General features: G+C 38.9%; 1 protein-coding gene across 4 annotated transcripts; it reads left to right on the forward strand.

Moving 5' to 3' along the window:
* The first annotated feature begins 3,700 nt into the window (after positions 1-3,700).
* pik3r4 (phosphoinositide-3-kinase, regulatory subunit 4) lies at positions 3,701-20,762 on the forward strand. 4 transcript variants are annotated; one of them, XM_066691455.1, is made up of 22 exons: positions 3,701-3,893; positions 4,689-5,467; positions 5,670-5,803; positions 5,957-6,539; positions 6,743-6,877; positions 7,435-7,656; positions 7,788-7,961; positions 8,263-8,408; positions 8,643-8,846; positions 9,525-9,726; positions 9,869-9,898; positions 10,241-10,261; positions 11,816-12,015; positions 12,731-12,947; positions 14,632-14,797; positions 16,022-16,186; positions 16,764-16,975; positions 17,465-17,596; positions 18,026-18,126; positions 18,667-18,755; positions 19,128-19,248; positions 19,897-20,762. In XM_066691455.1, exons 2-22 carry the CDS (start codon positions 4,750-4,752, stop codon positions 20,065-20,067), a joined length of 4,143 nt encoding a protein of 1,380 aa, XP_066547552.1. In that variant the 5' UTR covers positions 3,701-3,893; positions 4,689-4,749; the 3' UTR covers positions 20,068-20,762. The 4 variants fall into 4 exon arrangements, with proteins under 4 accessions (XP_066547552.1, XP_066547554.1, XP_066547553.1 ...); XM_066691457.1 differs by having other exon boundaries at positions 11,816-11,904; XM_066691456.1 differs by lacking the exons at positions 9,869-9,898; positions 10,241-10,261.
* The last annotated feature ends 96 nt before the right edge of the window (positions 20,763-20,858 follow it).

Consider the following 20,858-nt stretch of genomic DNA (forward strand, 5'->3'; position numbering starts at 1 on the left):
TTGTTTTTCATTTTAAAAAGTACCTTGTAATTGACTAAATGGCAGCAGCAGTATGCTAATATTTTAAAAAGTAGGTTTGTGGTTTTGCCTGTATGCATATACGTCATGTTCTAAAGCTTGAAACATGTTTAACACATGTATTTCAGTTCCTTCAATTTGTATTTCGCATAAGTTTCTTACCATCATGAATGCAGTATTTAGAATGTACAAACAGTAACTGAATTGAATTCCTATCAATGCCCAAAACTGGTAATGCTACAAAATGATTAGTATAGCATTCAGCTTTAGGACTAAGAAGATGAGTTATATATCTGATTTGATAACTTTATCTCTAACAACCTTATAACCAATCCTAACAGGTGCTTTACATGCAAAACTATGGAAGTCATTCAGGCATATCAGAAATCCAGCATAAATGACAAAACATCCACAATCATCTTGTCCCTGCTGAATCAAATCAATTGCTTACTAATCATTAGTTCAAAAGCTCATTATCATCAACTTATGATTGGGTGCCCAGGGCTTCCTGAAAATGATTCCCTCAGTGCCTAACTTCACACATTTGATGCTCCAATTGTTCCTTGTTCTATACCAATTGTCCCTTGAGCTCTTGTGGATATAGGGATGTTCATATATAGAAAGAAGAAGCTGGCTGGCAAAAGAAACAACTGTATGGATGGTAGGGAAAGAAAACGAAAAAAGCATCATCATACACACCCAAAAAAAAAAAAAAACGTAGTCAAAGGTGAAGGTTGCACACTTCAAAGCATAGCAATGTCACAGCTGCATTGGGTATTACTGAAAATGGGTCAAATCTTTAAAGACTGGGGCTTATTCCAGATCAGATAACACGTCACTGAGTGTGCTTTTCTCCAAACAAAAGGAACAAACCTGGGCAAAAAGAAGACAAAACAAAATTTCCAATTGTAAGACACACAGAACTTTGATTGTACTTCATTTATTTGGCTTATTTTGTTTTTTGATTTTGTAACCTATTGTTATTATTAACAAAAACACATGAAAAAAAAGAAACATACATGCTTTTATATCAGGAACTTTTAATTTATCATTAGCTGTATAGTTCCTACAGGGTTCTATTTTGCATTTAAATCCCATCTCAGATCCTCCACTGAAAACTGGATGAACAAGGAGGATAGAAATTAGCCTGCCATCTCAATCACTAGTGTAAGGGCTTGCTAATACAAATCCACATATTTGTCCCAGCTGTGGCCTTCAGAAAATAAATATATTTAAAAGGTTGTATTATCTAGCATAATAGAAAATAATAATATAATGATATTCACCCTGAGTAAGGACGATAACTAATAAAACATAATAATATATTTTTTAGCATAGATACCATAACCTAGTCTTCCACAATTTATATATTTAGAATGATACCATCAAAATTGTAAAAAATATATATTGTATGAGCATGAAAAAATTAGGTTTACAGAGGGCAATTTGCATTGCCAGTTTTCCAAGGGTTTGCAGGGAAAGAGGGCTGAACTTGGCTTGTCTCCCTTAGGTCTCACTGGACCCCAACTCACTGGTAGCTGCACGGAGTGTCATCCCTTGCAGTATGAAACCACATTCAAGATTAGAACTAAATTAATCAACACAAGGTATTGATTCTTCTGTGACTCAAATGTGTCCACAAACACTGTTTCTCTTCAAGATTGTTACAGCACAATGTATGGAAGCCATTTTTATGATTCATATTATGATAATGCTGAAGAAGATTGTAATTGAAATACTTGGCACAGAATCTGTATTTTTAAAGCAGCCTGTGTTATTGTATTAATATAATTGCACAGTTTACTAGATTCATAATTTATTTACATTACAAATATAATAACATTTCCAGTTACATGTTTTGCCCTATTAGCCAATAACTACCAGACACTCAAGAGTAAATAAAACCCATGTTTTCCCTAGTAGATTTATATGATTGGGACTGCTAAAATACATTTGTTGTGCAATGCTGGATTTATCTTGGAAAAGCAAGACAGCACATGCTCACATGAGCTATGCCTCACAATGGAACTATTATTTCAAACCTGTCAATTGTAGTCAGCAATGAATACTTCCACCTGGTGGCTAAAAGAGGCAATTATACTTCTCTATATTAATATTTGCCTCCTAATAGAATACAACAGAATTGCTATCCCCTAAATCTGAAACAAGACCATTTTTAAAGTTCTGAAGACTGTAATGTAATACAGCAGTTTCTTACTCCAGCTGATTAATTAGGGAAATCTACAAGGTCACTTTTGAAATGTCACTCTATTTCCTTTCATTTCCACAGTCTGAAGATTTGCATGGCTGATAGCAATAAATGCAAAAACCAAAATGAATACAGATCACAGCCACTCTACCTGTATGTGGAGTTTAAAAGACACACAGAGAAAGAAAGAAACAGAATGACTCAACTAATTAGAGTCAGGGCTGTAATTGGGCTGCAGCTGGAAAGCAAATAATTGCTAGAAGTGCAGACATGTTGAAGATGAGACAGTGAATGCCCTGATAAACCCAGGTTGTCAAAATGTTCTCTTCTCTTTGTTTCATGTAACCATGGTTACAGTATGAAACAAGAGATTTAAACCCTGCATTAATCACCAGAGACCAGTAATGATCTGCTTCTGTAATGATGATACATGTACAGTATGTTTTTATTTTCATAGATACTATAATATGTCCTTTATTAAAATGTACAGCTAACCTAAATTATTTAATCAGATTTCCTTTCCCCATTAGGCTACATTTTAAAATCATAACTCAGTTACAAAATGATAGTTACTGAACTTGATTACATGTTCCTTTTATGATCTTTAACAATTCAAGACACGGCATTGCTTCAAAATATTTGAAAAGCTTAATTACAAGAGTTAGTAATTATCTGTTAGATTGTGCTACTGTGCATGCAGGCACCTTTACTTATAACTGTTACAGCTATTTTCTTACCTAACATAAATGTACATATTTTAAATATTTGTTTCAACTTTGTTAAAGAAAGTTGTTGCACAAGGATTTATAATGATACATTGAAAGCAGCCACCAGTAATAATAATAATAATAATAATAATAATAATAATAATAATAATAATAATAATAATAATAATAATAATAATAATAAATCATATAGAAACAAGAAAATAGAAACAGTCACATTTGTCCTTATATAATGGCAGAAATAAAAGATTGGAAGAAAACATAAAGGGAATCCTGAAAACTATTTGTATGTGTGTGTGTGTGTGTGTGTGTGTGTGTGTGTGTGAGAGAGAGAGAGAGAGAGAGAGAGAGAGAGAGAGAGAGAGGATTATTGTACTGAATCATGGAGACTGCAGTTTCATTTAAATATAATTTACATTGTACTATCGTATACTTTTTACTGTAGTATACTTTGTAGCTGTCAGCATTTTTGTGAAAGTCAATTTATTAGTCAGATAATAATAATAATAATAATTATTATTAGCTGCACCAATAGTTGCCAATAGTAGGTTACATTGCCCCATATCAACCTATTATATTTGTAAAACGATAAATTAAAATAAAACAATACAAGTTTCATTATTTTTTTTAAATAAGTAAAACATAAATAAATGAAATAAAACGTAATTAAATAGACCTATCAATTTATCAGCCAATCCCAGATGGTTTTGCACGTAACCCGGAAATACAACACCGGCTGCAGGAAATAAACACTGACTGACACCACCAGCCCTTTTGGTGCATACAGGAAATGTGCCGTTATTATTTGTTTATGTAATTATTTTGAACATAGTTTCATATGATCCAATTTGCCTTCTTGAGAATAAAAGAAGGGAACATGAGAAAAGCAATTTCTCAGAAAAAAACAAGAAAGTGAGTGATCGTAACGCGTCACTGAAAAGGTAAATATGATATCCTCAGTCATTTAACATGCATTTTGTCTATTTATATAGAATGACATCCCCGTTATGCATTTTAAAGTGTTTAATTATTGCTTTTTTACTACGCGTTTTTCTTTCCCATGTGACACACGTCGTGTGACTTGTTTTCTTTTCGTTTCTTGAGATCTGCGCGGCCTGCTGCAGTGCTGGTGGATTTAGATTTCCACTTTCTTTACATCCTCAAGGCATTGATTTATTTTATTACATTACTGCTCTGTTGTTTATCTTCCTTTCAGATGTATTGTAGTTGATACATACAGCTGTGTGAATGTAGATATACAGTAATACAAACGTTTTAATGCTTTAATGGGGATGCATGTATTTTGTAAAATAAATAAATACTAGAACTAACCCTAGCATATTTAATCCTGACTACACATTGCTGACAGCGGAGACTGTTTTGTGACTCTTCCCTTTCCAAATAAGTCGCGAAGCTGTTGATAACGTGCTATAACTTTGCTAGTAAGCCTTGAGTGAGATTCCCTGAATGTTTGGGAAATTGAATGGAGATGGTGAGACAGAAAAGCTTGAAATAATTTTAAAATGATTATTATTTTTCTAGGCAAATTAATATATACATGAAACTCGATTCTCCTAAGCTCTGTTCATTAATGCAAATTTTGCATTGAGTTAGAAAAGATAATGAAATGAGTGAGACCGACCATTTGCAATTAACCAGGGTTCATATAGGTGCTAAGATTGAAATTTGTCAAAGAATGCTTATGGAAAAATGTTCACCATGCTTGTTTGTGGCAGTCTTTCTTTCAGGACTCACAGCTACAGGGAACTAACTGGATGTAATTTAATCAGCAACAACATGGGGAACCAACTTGCTGGAATTGCTCCATCTCAGATCCTGTCTGTTGACAGCTACTTCTCTGATATTCATGACTTTGAATATGACAAGAGCCTTGGCAGCACCAGGTTCTTCAAGGTTGCCAGGTCTAAACACAGAGAGGGGTTGGTGGTGGTCAAAGTCTTTGCCATTCAGGACCCTTCATTGCCTTTAACAAGCTATAAACAGGAGTTGGAGGAGCTGAAAATCCGGCTTCATTCCTCTCAGAACTGCCTGCCCTTCCAGAAGGCCACCCTCACAGAGAAGGCGGCCATGCTCTTCCGACAGTACGTGCGGGACAACTTGTACGACCGCATCAGCACCAGGCCGTTCCTCAACAACATTGAGAAGAAATGGATCGCCTTCCAGATTCTGAACGCTGTAGATCAAGCTCACAAGTCTGGAGTCCGACACGGGGACATAAAAACCGAGAATATCATGGTGACAAGCTGGAACTGGGTGCTCCTGACAGACTTTGCCAGTTTCAAACCGACATACCTCCCCGAGGACAACCCTGCAGATTTTAATTATTTCTTTGACACCTCCAGGAGAAGGACATGCTATATCGCTCCGGAGCGTTTCGTAGACGGTACCATGTTTGCTACAGAGAGTGACCAAACCACCCCTCTTGTAGACCTAACCAGTAACAGTCAGAGGACCAGGGGAGAACTCAAACAGCCTATGGATATTTTTTCTGCAGGTACCCAGTTTTACATTTTTTTTTTTTTAATCTGTTTGTTGCAGTTTATTGTCATCTATGAGGAATCAAATGCTATATTACGTGTATGCATTATGTTTCCCTGCTCAAACAGCTGCCTTTGTAATCTGTTTTCACGTTACCAGACTCTGATGTAAGTGCTATAAGTCTGGACTGAAAACTGTTTTTATTTGTGTGTATTCAGGATGTGTGATAGCTGAGCTCTTCACAGAAGGAGTGCCCCTGTTTGACCTCTCACAGTTACTGGCCTATCGCAAAGGACACTTTCAGACTGAGCAGGTGCTGTTGAAAATTGAAGACCGGTGTGTCAGAGAATTGGTAAGAAACTTATACCGAACTGTAAAATAATTACTAAAAGTAGCATGCTTTACAATAATTTATAAGAATAGTTTTATTATGGTTTAATATTTTTGGTTCTAGTTCGGATTTCCCCAAAGCTTTGAAAGGTCTTGCTCTGTCTGTGTTCTGCAGGTGGTCCAGATGGTCCAGCAGGAGCCAGATAAACGCCTGACTGCAGAGGAGTACCTGAAGCAGCAGAGGGGCAACGCTTTCCCCGACATATTCTACACCTTCCTCCAGCCTTACATGGCCCAGTTCGCTAAAGAGACCTTCCAGTCTGCGGACGAGAGGATCCTCGTGATCCGCAAGGACCTGGAGAACATCATCCACAACCTGTGCGGGGGCGACCAAGCGGAAAAGGCAGAGGGCGAGACCAAGGAGCACGGTCTGGTCATCCTGGTGTCGGTCATCACCTCCTGTCTGCAGACCCTCCGCCACTGCGACTCCAAGCTGGCCGCCCTGGAGCTCATCCTGTGCCTGGCCGAGAGGCTATGTGTGGAAATATTGCTGGACCGCATCACTCCCTACCTGCTGCACTTCTGCAACGACCCGGTGCCCAGAGTGAGGGCCGAGGCCGTCCGAACCCTCACCAAGGTGCTGGCGCTGGTCAAGGAAGTCCCTCGCAATGACATCAACATCTACCCAGAATACATCTTGCCTGGGATTGCCCATCTTGCCCAGGATGAAGCAACCATAGTGAGACTTGCCTACGCAGGTAATCATCTACCATGATTTAAGTATTTTTCCATGATATCAACAAGGGCTGCTTTTTTTCTCCATTTATTCATTGTGCATTCACGTGGTCTGAGATTTTCACGGTTTCATTCTTGAAGGAGTCTGGATCAGTGTTCATTTTTTTCTACAACTGATATTCATTCATTTTCATATAATCTAAAGTCTCTCATGTTTTTTCACCAGAGAACATTGCCCTCCTGGCTGAGACGGCCCTTCGCTTTTTAGAACTGGTGCAGGAAAACAACTTGAATATGGAACATGACCTGAACGGAGAAGACACGGAAGAAGCACTACATCCCAATGAGAACTATGATTCAGGTTGTTTGGCAGACGTTCTTGTGTGATCACATCGGCTTTCGTTCATCTCACAACTCGTGCATATAACACAGCAGTGGATTGCTCTAGGAACTGTGAGCATTGTACCACTAGAGGCCAGTATAGTCTAATAGAATAGAGGGCAGACCGAATATTACCACCTGTCACTGCATTAGTACTGTAGTTTATTGTACATCAAAACCATAAAAGCACTATCAAATTCCAGATATGTAATATGATGTGTCACAGAAGATTAAGCTAACTAGGCCAACTATTTTACAGGAATTACTTTTCCTGTAGCTATTTGGTGAACGCACTCCAAGAATCTTTCTTAATACATGCCATCTGGGTGAACCTCCGATTAAAACTGTACCAATGTTTGCAGTTTATACTATATTTACTGCTGAACAGATTGTGTTTCTGCCTGCACACATTTTCCTAACATACAAAAAAAAACTAATCTGAAATGTAATCAATCTACCGATGTCCTTTCCTTGGTTTGAACTGTGATCTCCGAAAGTAGGACCACGGTAACACTGTTGTCCCTTTCCCCTGCGCAGAACTGCAGGCCCTGCACGAAATGGTGCAGCAGAAAGTGGTGACCCTGCTGAGTGACCCTGAGAACATCGTGAAGCAGACCTTGATGGAGAACGGCATCACTCGGCTCTGCGTGTTCTTCGGGAGGCAGAAGGCCAACGACGTGCTGCTGTCGCATATGATCACCTTTCTCAACGACAAGAACGACTGGCATCTGAGGGGCGCCTTCTTCGACAGCATCGTAGGTAGGTAGATTATTTATCAATGAAGACATCCAAAGAAAATAATGAAACTGAAGGTATTTCTACGAGTGAGGTAAATTTAAGCATGCAACGATACATAAGAGAAACACCACCGTGCCATGTGTGTCCTCCAGGGGTGGCAGCGTACGTGGGATGGCAAAGCTCCTCTATACTGAAGCCCCTCCTACAGCAGGGCCTGAGTGATGCCGAGGAGTTTGTCATCTACAAAGCCCTCAATGCCCTCACCTGCATGTGCCAGCTGGGGCTGCTGCAGAAACCGCACATCTACGAGTTTGTCAGTGACATCGGTAAGACGCACAGACCGATCAAAAAGGGGAATAAGGATTGTATCAAATAGTTTTGAATGGTAATGACTCGAAGACTACTACTATTAAGATTCCCTAATGATAAAATGCTTTTGATGTTTGTTTTTATACCACTTTGTATAAAATTCAGTCAGTCTAATACTAATAACAGCTATTAGTAATTTTGATGATTATCTTGTTGTTTTCTTGATTGTTGTTGTTTTCTTGTCATTTGTGAATGTGTGTGGCACTGTTTTGAAAAGGCAGAGTTTGGCCAAATCTTATGTCTTTATCGTTACTGTAGCGCCTTTTCTCTGCCACCCTAATCTCTGGATCCGTTACGGTGCAGTGGGATTCATCACGGTGGTGGCACAGCATCTCAACATTGCAGACGTTTACTGCAAGTTAATGCCATATCTGAGTCCGTTTATAACCCAGCCAATAATACAGGTACGATCGTTCTGTCTGTACCCTTTGTTTACATGAGCTCTTTTTGTTTAGGAAAAAAATGTGATCCTAAGAGAAATCAGAGCCTTTGAGGCAGACATTTCGAATGGATTTCTCAATCATCTGATAAGACTACTAACAATAGTATCTCCCTTTTGTGGAGAGGAAACCAGAAAAGAGCAGCTAAGTGTTCATTTGCTGTGTTTGTAATTGATGCCACCTGATTTCCCTCTGCAGATTGACAAGGAAATAGTGCTGTTAAGCGTTCTGAAGGAGCCGGTGAGCCGCTCTATATTTGACTATGCGTTGCGATCGAAAGACATCGGCAGCCTGTTCCGGCACTTGCATCTCCGGCAGAAGAAACGCCTGGGAACAATACCCGAGTGCCCCATACCTGAAGACCCGGCTATCGCGCAGCTTCTGAAGAAACTTCTCTCTCAGGTTTGTGCAGCTTCTATCTCAAAACATCAATTCCATAGCTGTTTTGATTTCTGTAACATGAGATTGGACTCGGCTCTCGCCAAGATAATTGATGCTTACCTTTACCGTGACCTAACGTCATCCATCTGCACGTGAGTGATCCATCTGCTTGTCCAACCTCTTACATTTCCTTCCAACGGATGATGTACTTTTCTGCCTGTTACTGATGGCTGAATTGTAATGCTGGCTCTGGGGAGTGCCTTATTTTGCCTCTGGAGCACATCAGCTCAAACTGCGGCTGCGATGCTGGCTCCAGGGATCAACCCCAGTGTGGTCCCCCCAGAATATCACCATGACAACAGCCTGAACTGAGCAGAAGTCTTCAAGTGAGCATCTTCCATCCTTAATGTTTTGTCAACTAGCCTACAACACCTCAATAGGGCTTGACGGTGGTACTCTCCGCTCTCAGACCTGTTTCCTTTCTGAAGTTGTTGACCGTGATTTCTACCAATGAGTCATCTTCTGCCCTTTAGTCTTGCTGAGTCCTTTACCTAGCTTCAGTGGTTTTTCTACAGTTCCTGGCAGGGTAACTCAAACAACTTAAGAGAAACTCAGAGAACACACTTAATTTGAAACAGGATGCAATGTCTTGTCGACCCAGTAATTTGCCTGATATGTATTTTTTTTTTTTTGCTCTAGGGAATGACAGAATCTGAAGAGGACAAGCTTTTGGCGCTGAAAGACTTCATGCTCAAATCAAACAAGGCTAAAGCTAACATCATAGACCAGAGCCACCTGAGTGACAGCGCCCAGAGTGGAGTGATTGATCTGGGCACTCTGGGAATCTCTGGACGGCAGGCCGATCTCGTCAAACCCAAACAAGAACCAGATGACAAAAGGGGTATGCAAGTTCACTTTCAATTTCAGAAATATGGCACGAAAAAAGGGTATAATTTTAGATGTTTTTATTATAAGATGCAGACCTAAAATGGCTGCAAAGAACAGATGTCTGCTTAATGTATTTGTTTTTCCATTCCACACAGTGAAAAAGTTCCCCCACGTCCCATTTTCTGGTAATTATTTTGTTATAGCACTTGGTTCGTCTAATCTTGGAATTGAACATCCTTTGGTTATTAAAATAACTGTTAATTGATTCAAATCAACACCTGTATAATATATTCCCTAATAACAAGGGACAATAATCGCCATTCTAGTATTGATGTGTTTAAAGCTTAATTACATCAGACTGGAAACACTGTAATTCAACTTTTCAGATTAATTAATTTTGGAAACACTACATGAACACCATGAAATCATAATTCAAATATTTACTGTTCACATGATTCTGCCCACACAAAAATTGTATTTTCTCTGCTGATTTTTCTTTAACTTTTATTTTGTTTGCTTGTTTTCAGAAATCATCGTTACAACTTCTGGTATATCTTTTTTAATAAGTCTGAAAGCATGTCTTTAATCTAAATGATATGAAAATAAAACTTAATTAGTAGGGCCGTTCCATCACAGTATAACATCTGTGCACCAAATGCATCTGTCACATAGAAATGGCAAGCCAGTGCATTTTTTTTTCATGATGCAAGGAATAGGATCAAAGTCCTCATTCCAGCCCACCAGTTTATTTTTCAGAATTAATTGGCAGGCAAAGGGCAGAATTTAAAAGAGTGTCCAATGTGTTGCAGTAGTTTCTTACTCCTGGGTTCTGACAGAGGTGCCAAATCAGCTCCAACAGACTAAGGAATACAATGCTGGCTCTCCTTCCATTACACAAATACATGAAAGATGGTAAAGGGAATAGAATAAAACAATGTATTGTTTTTCTTTCCTACTTATTGTAGTCACATGGTGTAGAGATGTGGGTGGCAGTATAGATTAGGATTTGGTATAATGCCGGTGTGTTGTGTACTATTGAATTCATTTGTAATAACCCTGAAATTGACAAACCTTTAGAAATGTAATGGTTATAGGCTACGTGACCGTATTTTGGCTGGCTGTTCCTATTTTACGATAGCCTTTATAAGTCCTAGACTCCCCCACCTTGTGGGATTCTAAATGTTAGTGGTGTGCTTTTGGTTATGCAAGTTTAAAAGTGTAATTTTTTGGCACAGCTCAACTCAATTGACAAATCACTTAATGTATTGTAATGATCTGTTCAATTGCTGGCCTCAACTCATGTCCAATGAGTACTGGGAGAGTATTGCAATGGAATCTGAATTCCCAGAAGCTAGGGAGCAGGAGGAGGGCACTGTGTCTGGAAAGTTTCATGACATCCAGATATCTCCTGGAATTTGATAATTAAAGGCAAGAAGTACAATGCTTCATCCTGTTTGAGCAATAATGTTTAAATCACCTTGAGGATGTGTTGACTGGGGTAGAGGGAACTCGGTCTTAAGGTGGCAGTGATGATTTTTGTCTTGAGAAGCGAGGTAATGTACTCAAGTACATGATAATTCGATCAATAGATGTACCTTAAAAGTGCCACTTATGCATGAAAACCATTTTATTTACACGTTTTTTTGAAGGCTGTTTTCACATCCCCTTTATGAAAATTAATCTGTGAAACATTTCTTCATTTTGACTCGGTAGTAACATGTTACATTCACATGGAAAAGTCTTATAGCACTCTTGTGTGGATTTAACTAATTTAATTTTTCCTTTGTGCGTGTGTGTGTGTGCGTGCTCTATTAAGACAGGTGTGGAACTAATGGTTTTATTCTTGTTGAGCTTTCATATGAAAACTGAGCCAAGTCGTAGAGATGTTACAGGCCTGACCGCTGTATCCAAAGGCAGTGATTAAGTACACTTCTCCACCAAGCCAGGGTATTTGCAGTGAAGCAACGGCTCTGTGTTTCACATGGGGGTTGGCATTTTTTCACAATGTGCTCTGGAGTGGCTTGTTGACTAACATTTTTGTTGGGGTCATTCGAAGAAGTAAAACTGATGCTCATAGACTTTCTCTTTCCATTTACTTGTAGCAAGAAAACATACCAAGCAAGACACCAACATGAACGAAGAGTGGAAAAGCATGTTTGGTTCCTTGGAGCCTTCCAACATCACCCAGACGGTACCTAAAGTTCTTGTTCCACCTGGCGAGCCTGAGGGAACTCAGCCTGGAAAGTCCCTGCGATCAGAGTCTTCCCCGGTTGTTAACATCCTTGTCACATCCTTGCCACAGGTTGACAGGAAACCTTAGTGCACATTTCTTCTCTATTTGTTACATTATTTTTTATTATTGTAAGTTAAATATTTGCTTTCATAAGTCATTTTATTTATATATATTAATTAGTTTGCTGATTTTAATAATTAATTTGTATGTTTTATTTACTTTCTTATTAATACATTCAGATTTCCACACACAGTACAGAACGGTAAAACTAGTTTGAAAGCAGCACTGCCCAAATATTGTGTACATTTATCACAGATGGTAACGTTTCACATATTCAGCACTAATCTTGGCATGTTACCCAGATTCCTTTTCAAGATGATGCCCACATTCTGGGCATTATTTTATGTTCAATCCCATATTTAGATCACTACTCATTTCCTCACTCATGTTCCTACTTGCTTTATCAGTATTACTCCTATTTGTTTTGGTATTTTTTCACTTCATAATTTAAGCCAAATGAGTCCTCGTGAAACTTGGTGTGGTCCAAATTTATGGAAGCAGTGCACTGTTAATTCCTGGATTGATTAGAGAACAATTTGTGGCTGTGTACCCAGCTTTGGCAGAATCGGGTTCTCTCTAATCGCTTTGTATATAAAGCCAAACCCAGTCTTTCCTGGAAAAGAACGTAATAGTAGCAGGCCATGCATGAACTTCCTGTTTATCTCACCATTACATCTAGGCTCAAACAACTGACAGAAAATGCCATATTTTTTTTGCATTGCAGGTGCCTGACGGTGTAGGGACTCAGACGCGGAAGAGCACGCCTTCTCCAGCGGTCGTGCCGCCTGTCACTGGCACCTCCACCTACCAGAGGAGGATCACCACCTGCAAAACAGAGCTGCAGCAGCTGGTGCAGCAGAAGAGAGAGCAGTGCAATGCTGAGCGAATGGCCAAGCAAATGATGGAGAGTGCAGAGTGGGAGTCCAGACCTCCTCCTCCAGGTATCGACAGAAATGTTTCAGAGGGTTTTCTGCAGCTTTGCTCTGCCCAGAATGCTCGAGTCGGCCTTGTGTATCGTGGTCAATGCCCTGCTAGGACATGCATGTCATACTACATCATAGATTTGTGCTTGGGATTTCCATGGATTGTTTTTTTAATTGCACTTTACTTTTGATTGTGGTATTAAATATGAATTGGTGTTTATTGTGTTGCATCAAATAAAGGTTAATGTGCCTAGATAACTGTATAACATAAACTTTCAATATCTTATGCTTTTGGTCAACACAATCTTAAATCTCAGCATACCCTAAACGGACCATTGGAAGGTATAATCCTGGGTTACTGCATTTTTTTTCTTAGGATTAGTGAATATTATGCAGGTCTTATACTAAGAAAATGGTGAGCTTATTCACTTACTGCACATGATTTAGCCAAATACCTCTATGGAAGGAAAAGGAAATATCATAATGTTTTTACCTTGTATAGTGTTAGAGAGCAATTCACAGAGCAGGCCAATTTAAGAGTGTTGAGCAGCAGTGCTATGAATATGTAAACAGCATACATAGTAACTTATTATGTAGGGCACATATGCTTTCCCTTTATCAAAGTTTCAAAACTCTCAATGTATGTTATGAGAAAATATATAATTCATTTTATATTTTTGAAGGGCTCTAAACTGGTGCATTAGTCAAGTGTGAATAATTATGTTCTTAAAAGTTAAACACTTGGGATACACAACAGGATAAATTACTTTTCATCCTTCCTCAGCAGAAATCTGGAAAGGATTATTGTTTGGCTGCAAACACCCTACACTGGAATACATTATAGATAAAATCAGACGTATAACACATTTTCTTAAGTTCAAATACTTTTTCAAATGTTCTGATTCTCCCAAAATATCAGTACAGTAATTTGCATAGCAGAGGAAAGCATTAAACAGAGACATTACACTTATTTAAGATTTTATTTAGGTTCTTTGAAAAGGACAGAAGTATTGACCATTGTATTAAAGATGAGCAAATAGCAGAATTAGCTAAGATCATAGCTGAGATCAGATTAACAGAATAGCTGAGATCATTCTTTATACCTGACAGTCAACTTCTGATAGCTTACACATGGAACTGTTACCAAATTTGTTTCTAACTATAAAATCAATTTCATATCTCTGCGATGATGAGGGTCAAAATCCACTTTTCTGTGTTCATTTGACATGGAATTACCCACTTACTGTACTTTTGAAGTAGTTTGGTAGGGTGGAAGTAGGCTGGAGAGATTTAGTATTGGTATCAGTTCAGTTACATGCACCTTACATAGAACTATTTCCATAGACCTTTAGTAATTGCAGCAGTTAATCTGCATACAAATATGATGATTATGCACACTGACTGTTATTATGCATATTATTAATGGTATCTTTGAGCATTTACTGAATATGTCAAACAGGAAAATATTTTGCGTTATAGACATTTTTTAGTTTGAACTATACTTTTTTTTTTTTCCTGGAAAGTTATGGAAAATGGAACCCTGAATTGAGTGGGAACCCTTCAGGTACAACCGGTTGAAATGTTTGAAATCTGTATTGACAGCTTTAGAGTAATTCTAATCAAGCTTGTCTCCTTGTCTCATCTATGTAAAACACACTCCAGGTAAAGTCTTTGTGTATAATTTCTATTTGATCTCTTCTAGGATGGCATCCCAAGGGCTTACTGGTTGCGCACTTGCATGAGCACAAATCTGCAGTGAACCGTATTCGTGTGTCTGATGAGCACTCCATTTTCGCCACATGCTCCAATGATGGAACGGTGAAAATCTGGGACAGCCAGAAAATGGAAGGAAAGACCACTACTACCAGGTACGAGCTCTAATGGGTCATTTCTGACTAATATTATTTCTGCAGCTCTGGCTGTAGACCACTTCTGGGAACTTTGGCCTGATTGTTGGGGTTGGAGATCCACCTGGCTTCATAAATCAGGTGTTATTTTTCCTGCACACAACATAGTCTTCAGATCACTCCTGATAATTTCCTGCTTCCATCCAAAAGCTAATGTTGAATCCTAAAGCTCTCTGAAAGTTTTGCATCACACATTATCAGTCATACACTCAACCAGGGTCTGGCCCTGATCCCTGGCTGTGGGGTCTGTGAACTCAGAAGGTAGGAAGCAAAATGAGTGATAAGACAGTGTTAAACTGTGGGGCAATCAGATGGGAGATGCTGTTTGCACTAGGCAAGCCATTCAGTAGAGTATGGAGCTCCTGAGTCTGATACCCTCAGGCCTGATTTTGGTAAAAGCTGCTGTTTCGACTGTTTCTCTACAAGTTCCCCGGTCAACAGTTCTGCGTCCCCGTGCCCTGTCCTTTTACTGTGTTCTGCATGGTACTGTTTTCCGATGTCTGCCTCCATAAATGACCCATAAAAAGGGTTGAAGCACTGACAATCATTTCATAATCTCCATCCCGGGTTCTCATGTAGGCCCATTCTGCAGTATCTCTCGGGAAGTATTTTTGTTGTTTTGAAGTCTGAGAGTAGCTTCTGTTACTCTGTGCGATCCATGTGGACAAAGGGCTTTTGGCACAATGAATGAATGGAGTTGCATCCCCTCAGACTTCACATTAGGTCTTTGGCTTCAGTGTTAAAAGGATTTATTCAGCTATAATGTTGACTTCCTTCTTCTCATGGCCTTGCCTGATGTGGAGCACAGCAGGAGAGGCAGACATCTGAGCTCGAATCCTCTTGTTTATTTACCAATGGAATAATTGAATTTGGACATTGAATTCCTCACAGTGCACTGCTGTGTAAACATGCAAGAAGATATTGGCTTTGCTAAAGGCTGCTACTATCATTTTCACTTTTGAACATGTACGCACCTTTTTCCTATTACCATGTTATATTTTTGTCGATGTTACTCCAAGCAGCTGTTTGGCTTTTAGGTAAGGGGCCCAAATGCCCTTCTGATGTTTGTGATTCTTTTTTTCTTATATTGTAAAAGGTCATAAATATTTTATTGGGGTCATTATCGATGTTTAGTTTATCCCTGACCGTGTTTCACAATATCCCACCACTTTGATTGTATTGTAGGTCCGTGCTGACGTACTCACGCATCGGAGGACATGTGAAAACCCTTACTTTCTGTCAAGGCTCTCATTACCTGGCTGTGGCCTCTGATAATGGATCCATTCAGTTGCTGGCCATCGAGGCAAACAAGCCCCCCAAATCGCCCAAAGTTCATCCATTTCAAACCAGGTATGCTGAGTAAACAGATTATCTGAGTAGTTCATTGCTGTATGTGGTTTATTGACAGATCTTTAAATAAGAATGCAGTTTTGTTGGGTGTGTTTTTCATTCAAGTTACATACTTCATATTTGTTCCATTCATTAAGTGTCCTGATCAATGCTTAATCAAAACTATTGAGATCAAAGATAGAAAATGCAGATCTGATGTACATTACACTGCAACAGTATAATCAGCCTGGTTCACTGCTAAAATCTAATATAAGATCTGCAGATAGAAGAATGAGTCTTGGCTTTTCTAGTCATTCCTCAGGAAGTCTTTGTGTTGCCTTAAAATGACCTGTAAATGGATGTAATATGTCGCTTTATGTGTTTTTTGCAAAACATTTAAATGTTTGTTTAGAAATTGTAAGAATAGCAGACGTTTATTGTGCTTTTATAGCAGAGGTTTGTTTTGTCTGATTTGATCCTTTATGCCTTAATGAAGTTCACAATTTGACCCCAATTTAAACTGCATGCGAAACAGCCGTGGAAAAGTATGCTTAATGAGATACATGCTTGATGAGGTGTGACCACATGTTCGCCTCAGGTTCTTGGACCAGAAGGATGACGGCTGTGTGGTGGATGTGCATCACTTCAATTCGGGGGCACAGTCTGTGCTGGCCTATGCCACGGTCAATGGCTCTCTGGTGGGCTGGGATCTACGGGCTCCCACCAATGCCTGGACTCTGAAACATGACCTGAGACTGGGCCTCATCACTTCATTTGCAGTGGATATACATCAGTGCTGGCTGTGTGTTGGTAAGAGTTTATACGTGTAAAGAAATGATAGTCGTGAAAAGAAAACAAAAGGATCCAGTTTTCTATACAAACTAGTGGGGTCACTTATTGCACTATTAAACCACCATCTTAATAATAATTCAAAAACAAAAAAAACTGTTAAAAAGTTCCTTTTAAAAGTTAAGGGAAAACCAAGTAATCTAATTTCCTGTACAAATCAGTGTCTATACATTGAAAGGGTGAAATTCAACCCCTAACTGGATAAAAAAAAAAATATATAAATAAAAGCATCAACATGAAAAAGGTTGTAAAGGTTTTACAAGTCTCTGAGGAGTAGTTTCTCTTGAATCTGGCAGTCTAATGTAAATGCCTAAAGCACTTTTAAACAGTCGATGAAAACTTTTGAAAAACGATCATATAAATGGCTGTTAATGCTTTCAAATAAGTGGAGTGCAACCTTTCGTATGTCCATATTAAAAAAATTAACAAGCTCAATTCTTTTTGTTTCAGGAACCAGCAATGGCACAATGGCTTGCTGGGACATGAGGTTTCAGCTTCCCATCTCGAATCACTCCCACCCGGCCAGAGCTCGAATCAGGCGTCTTCTCATGCATCCCCTCTATCAGTCTTCAGTCATTGCGGGTAAAAGAGCTTAGAAGCCTGTCCTGTATTTCACTAGACCTTTCAAAATGAATAACCACTGTCCTTCATTTTAATTCCTTGTGCCATGTTCCACCATGTGCCACCCTGCTGCCGAATGAATTGTCATTTGACCTGATTCCTGAGGGACTTATAAAGTTGAATTACAATTTAACTTTTGTTCTCAGACAATTTTTCAGAAAACTAAAATATGTGGTAACTGAGAATTGTCCACTTCCAATTTAAAAAACGGGAAACAATTTAGATAAAGCCTTCTCATCTGACAAATTCTGCGGTCTGCTCAAAACATGTTGGCATCAGAGGATCGTCTTGTATAAGGCCAGATTTTAATCACCTTGATTGTGGTAGTTAAAAACAAAATACAAAGAAACGTTTTATACCAACTGTCTGGGTTTTGTTTTTATTTTGAAGCTGTACAGGGAAATAATGAGGTCTCTATGTGGGATATGGAGACCGGAGACAGGAAATTCACCCTTTGGGCTAGTTCTGCGCCCCCTCTCTCTGAGATGCAGGTTTGTCCAAATTCTTTTTAGCTTTGGAACAACTTAACGTAAAAAAATATTTTCAGACTTAATTTTAAGGAACCCCAATAATATACAATGCTTTAAACTTGACTTGTAAATCAGTACTTGTACAGTCATCATTACACATGGCATGCCTGTACTTTCTAATCAATATTAACTGAATTATAAAAAGTCACATTCATGCTGTTGGGTGTGGGAGGCTGTGGTTGAACGTCTGTGCATAATTCAGTTTTTTTCCGGTAACATTTCTTGTTCTTAAATCTGTTAACAAATCCAACACAAAATATTTTTCAGTTGCAGTTCATTTGATTAGAGTACATTTTCCAACCACTTAGCATGGATCACAATTTCCCACTGTAAACTGAACTGCAGCTTGACTGTTCTCCAAATGTGTTTCACTGTTTTTTTTTCTGCGGTGTAAATGGAGCAGTTAATTTCCAAAAACGCTCATCATGGCCAAGGTTGGGCATCGCAACGTGCGCAGTGCCTTTACCTCTCTTGCTCTATGTCTCTCCCATTCGCCTGTAGCCGTCTCCTCACAGTGTTCATGGAATATACTGCAGCCCCGCTGACGGGAACCCTCTGCTCCTAACTGCTGGCTCGGATATGAGAATAAGGTAACGGTCGAAACTGTTTGGTATTGTTGCCTCCTGCAGCCATAGTAGTTTTGCAATGTGTACGTTTTGCAGTTTTGATGATTAATTTGACTTTTTAGCACAGCTTAAGTAGTGATTTCCAAAATAATTCTTCAAAGGTATATCGATACCAAAAAGCTGTCACTGGCACAGCCCTAGATATGGAGTAATCATTTACTGCACACTTACAGAACTAGAGCAAACACCATCTGCAGAAGGAAGACAAAAACTCCCATCAAGATTATTTTTGACAAATAATTGTATATATGTCTGTCCGTTTAAATCTTTGTAAACTAACTCCCTCCTGATCAGTGCTGAGTGTTATTGCACAGGTTAATCTACATTGCATTGCAGGTTTTGGGACCTTGCGTACCCAGAGAGGTCGTACATTGTCGTAGGCGGAGCCAATGACTCCCTCCACTGCCCGTCCGTCTTCTATAACCGCAAGATCATCGAAGGAACAGAAGTTGTTCAGGTCTGATCACTTGGAAAGCTCTGCTGTCCACTTTAAAATCTTGTTGAGCTCTTCTTATCCCAGTTATATATGAGAATTCGTTTTTAGAAACCGAAAATTGAAGAGCGAAGCTTTTCCAACAAGATTATTTCCAGATTTTTTTGCCATTTTTTTGCCAGATCTCGAATGCTGGAGGCGTTTAATTGTCGCCATTATGTTTCGAGCAGCCTTTCAAAACATATTTGAGTTCTGACGCATTCCTGCTTAAAGGAGATTATCCATTTCTGCTGTATATTTCTGGGTATTCTGTGCAGCACTTTGAGGTATAAAGCTACAGTAAATAACAAGCAAACGGTAAAAAAAACTTTTCACCCCCAGTTTTCCATCCAAACTTTTCACCCCCAGTGAATTGATGTTGCTCTTACTCTTGGCAGCAATGAAACTTATTTTGCTAGGTTTTCTTTTTTCCTTGTCTTCATTGTTTTTTTCTGTAAAATCACGATTTGGACAGCCTTTCTCTATAAACCTCTTTTGGATTAGAATTTTCAATTTCTTGTAAATTGTGCCAGCGATCATTAGAATTTAAACTGCTGTTTGTCCGACTGTGCAAAATGCTTTGAGATGATGCTTGGTATGTTCTAGACTGAGTTCCTCGTCTGCTCCTTTTAGGAAATCCACAGCAAACAGAAAAGTGGCTCGACAGAGGACACCCCTCGCCGAGGACCCGAATCTCTGCCAGTGGGTCACCATGACATCATCACGGACATCGCTACCTTCCAAACCACCCAAGGCTTCATAGTGACAGCCTCCAGAGATGGTATTGTCAAAGTGTGGAAATGAGTGAAACACCCAGAAGATGCTCTTAGTCATAGTGTATATAGCAGTGAATTGTATTTAATGCTAATTAATATAAATCAAGCACATAATAAATATGTTGCAAGTATGTTTTAAACATGTATGCATTAAAATGGGTAATTGTATAATAAAAAGTTTCCTTATAGCTGTAAAAAATGCATTTGCAGAATTAGACCCAATGATCAGAACTTAAGAACTTGCAAATGAATAAACTGGAGAAATGTGTCTCGTTTTTACAGCTGTGTGATAATCATTCTCAAAATGTCCCATTACTTTTAAGCATTCTTCCTGGTTCTGATTTACAGATGTGAAATCTAGTGTTCAGGAGAAAGGCTTTCCTCAAAACGTTCATGCATTTTGTGGGGAATATCAGCACCGCTGTAAAGGTCAGATACAAATAACAAATTGAAATCCAAAGCGGTTATATTGGCTGCAGACAATTTCAATAACCTCTTCCACCTCTAATCCAGTGGCTCATGAGAGAAAGGTTGACAATTAGGGTGTATTCAGAGTTCTAGTTAATTTGCTACTGCTATTGAATCTGCAAATTATGCCAGAAAGTCCCATCAATGTCCAGTATCACATCCTCCAACTAGACCTTGCAGAGAGATTGGTAACTTTTTTTAATACATATTTTGTCTGCCTCGCATTACAAACAAAATAAACATAAATTAAGTCAACATCTGTATGGATACTTTTTAAACAAATGTCAGCTGAAAATAACATTTTGTGATATGTGTGCTCGAAACGACCTCAAGCATTTGCTGACAAAACAG

The sequence above is a fragment of the Amia ocellicauda genome, chromosome 18 (genome assembly GCF_036373705.1).
Source record: "Amia ocellicauda isolate fAmiCal2 chromosome 18, fAmiCal2.hap1, whole genome shotgun sequence".
Lineage (NCBI taxonomy): Eukaryota > Metazoa > Chordata > Actinopteri > Amiiformes > Amiidae > Amia > Amia ocellicauda.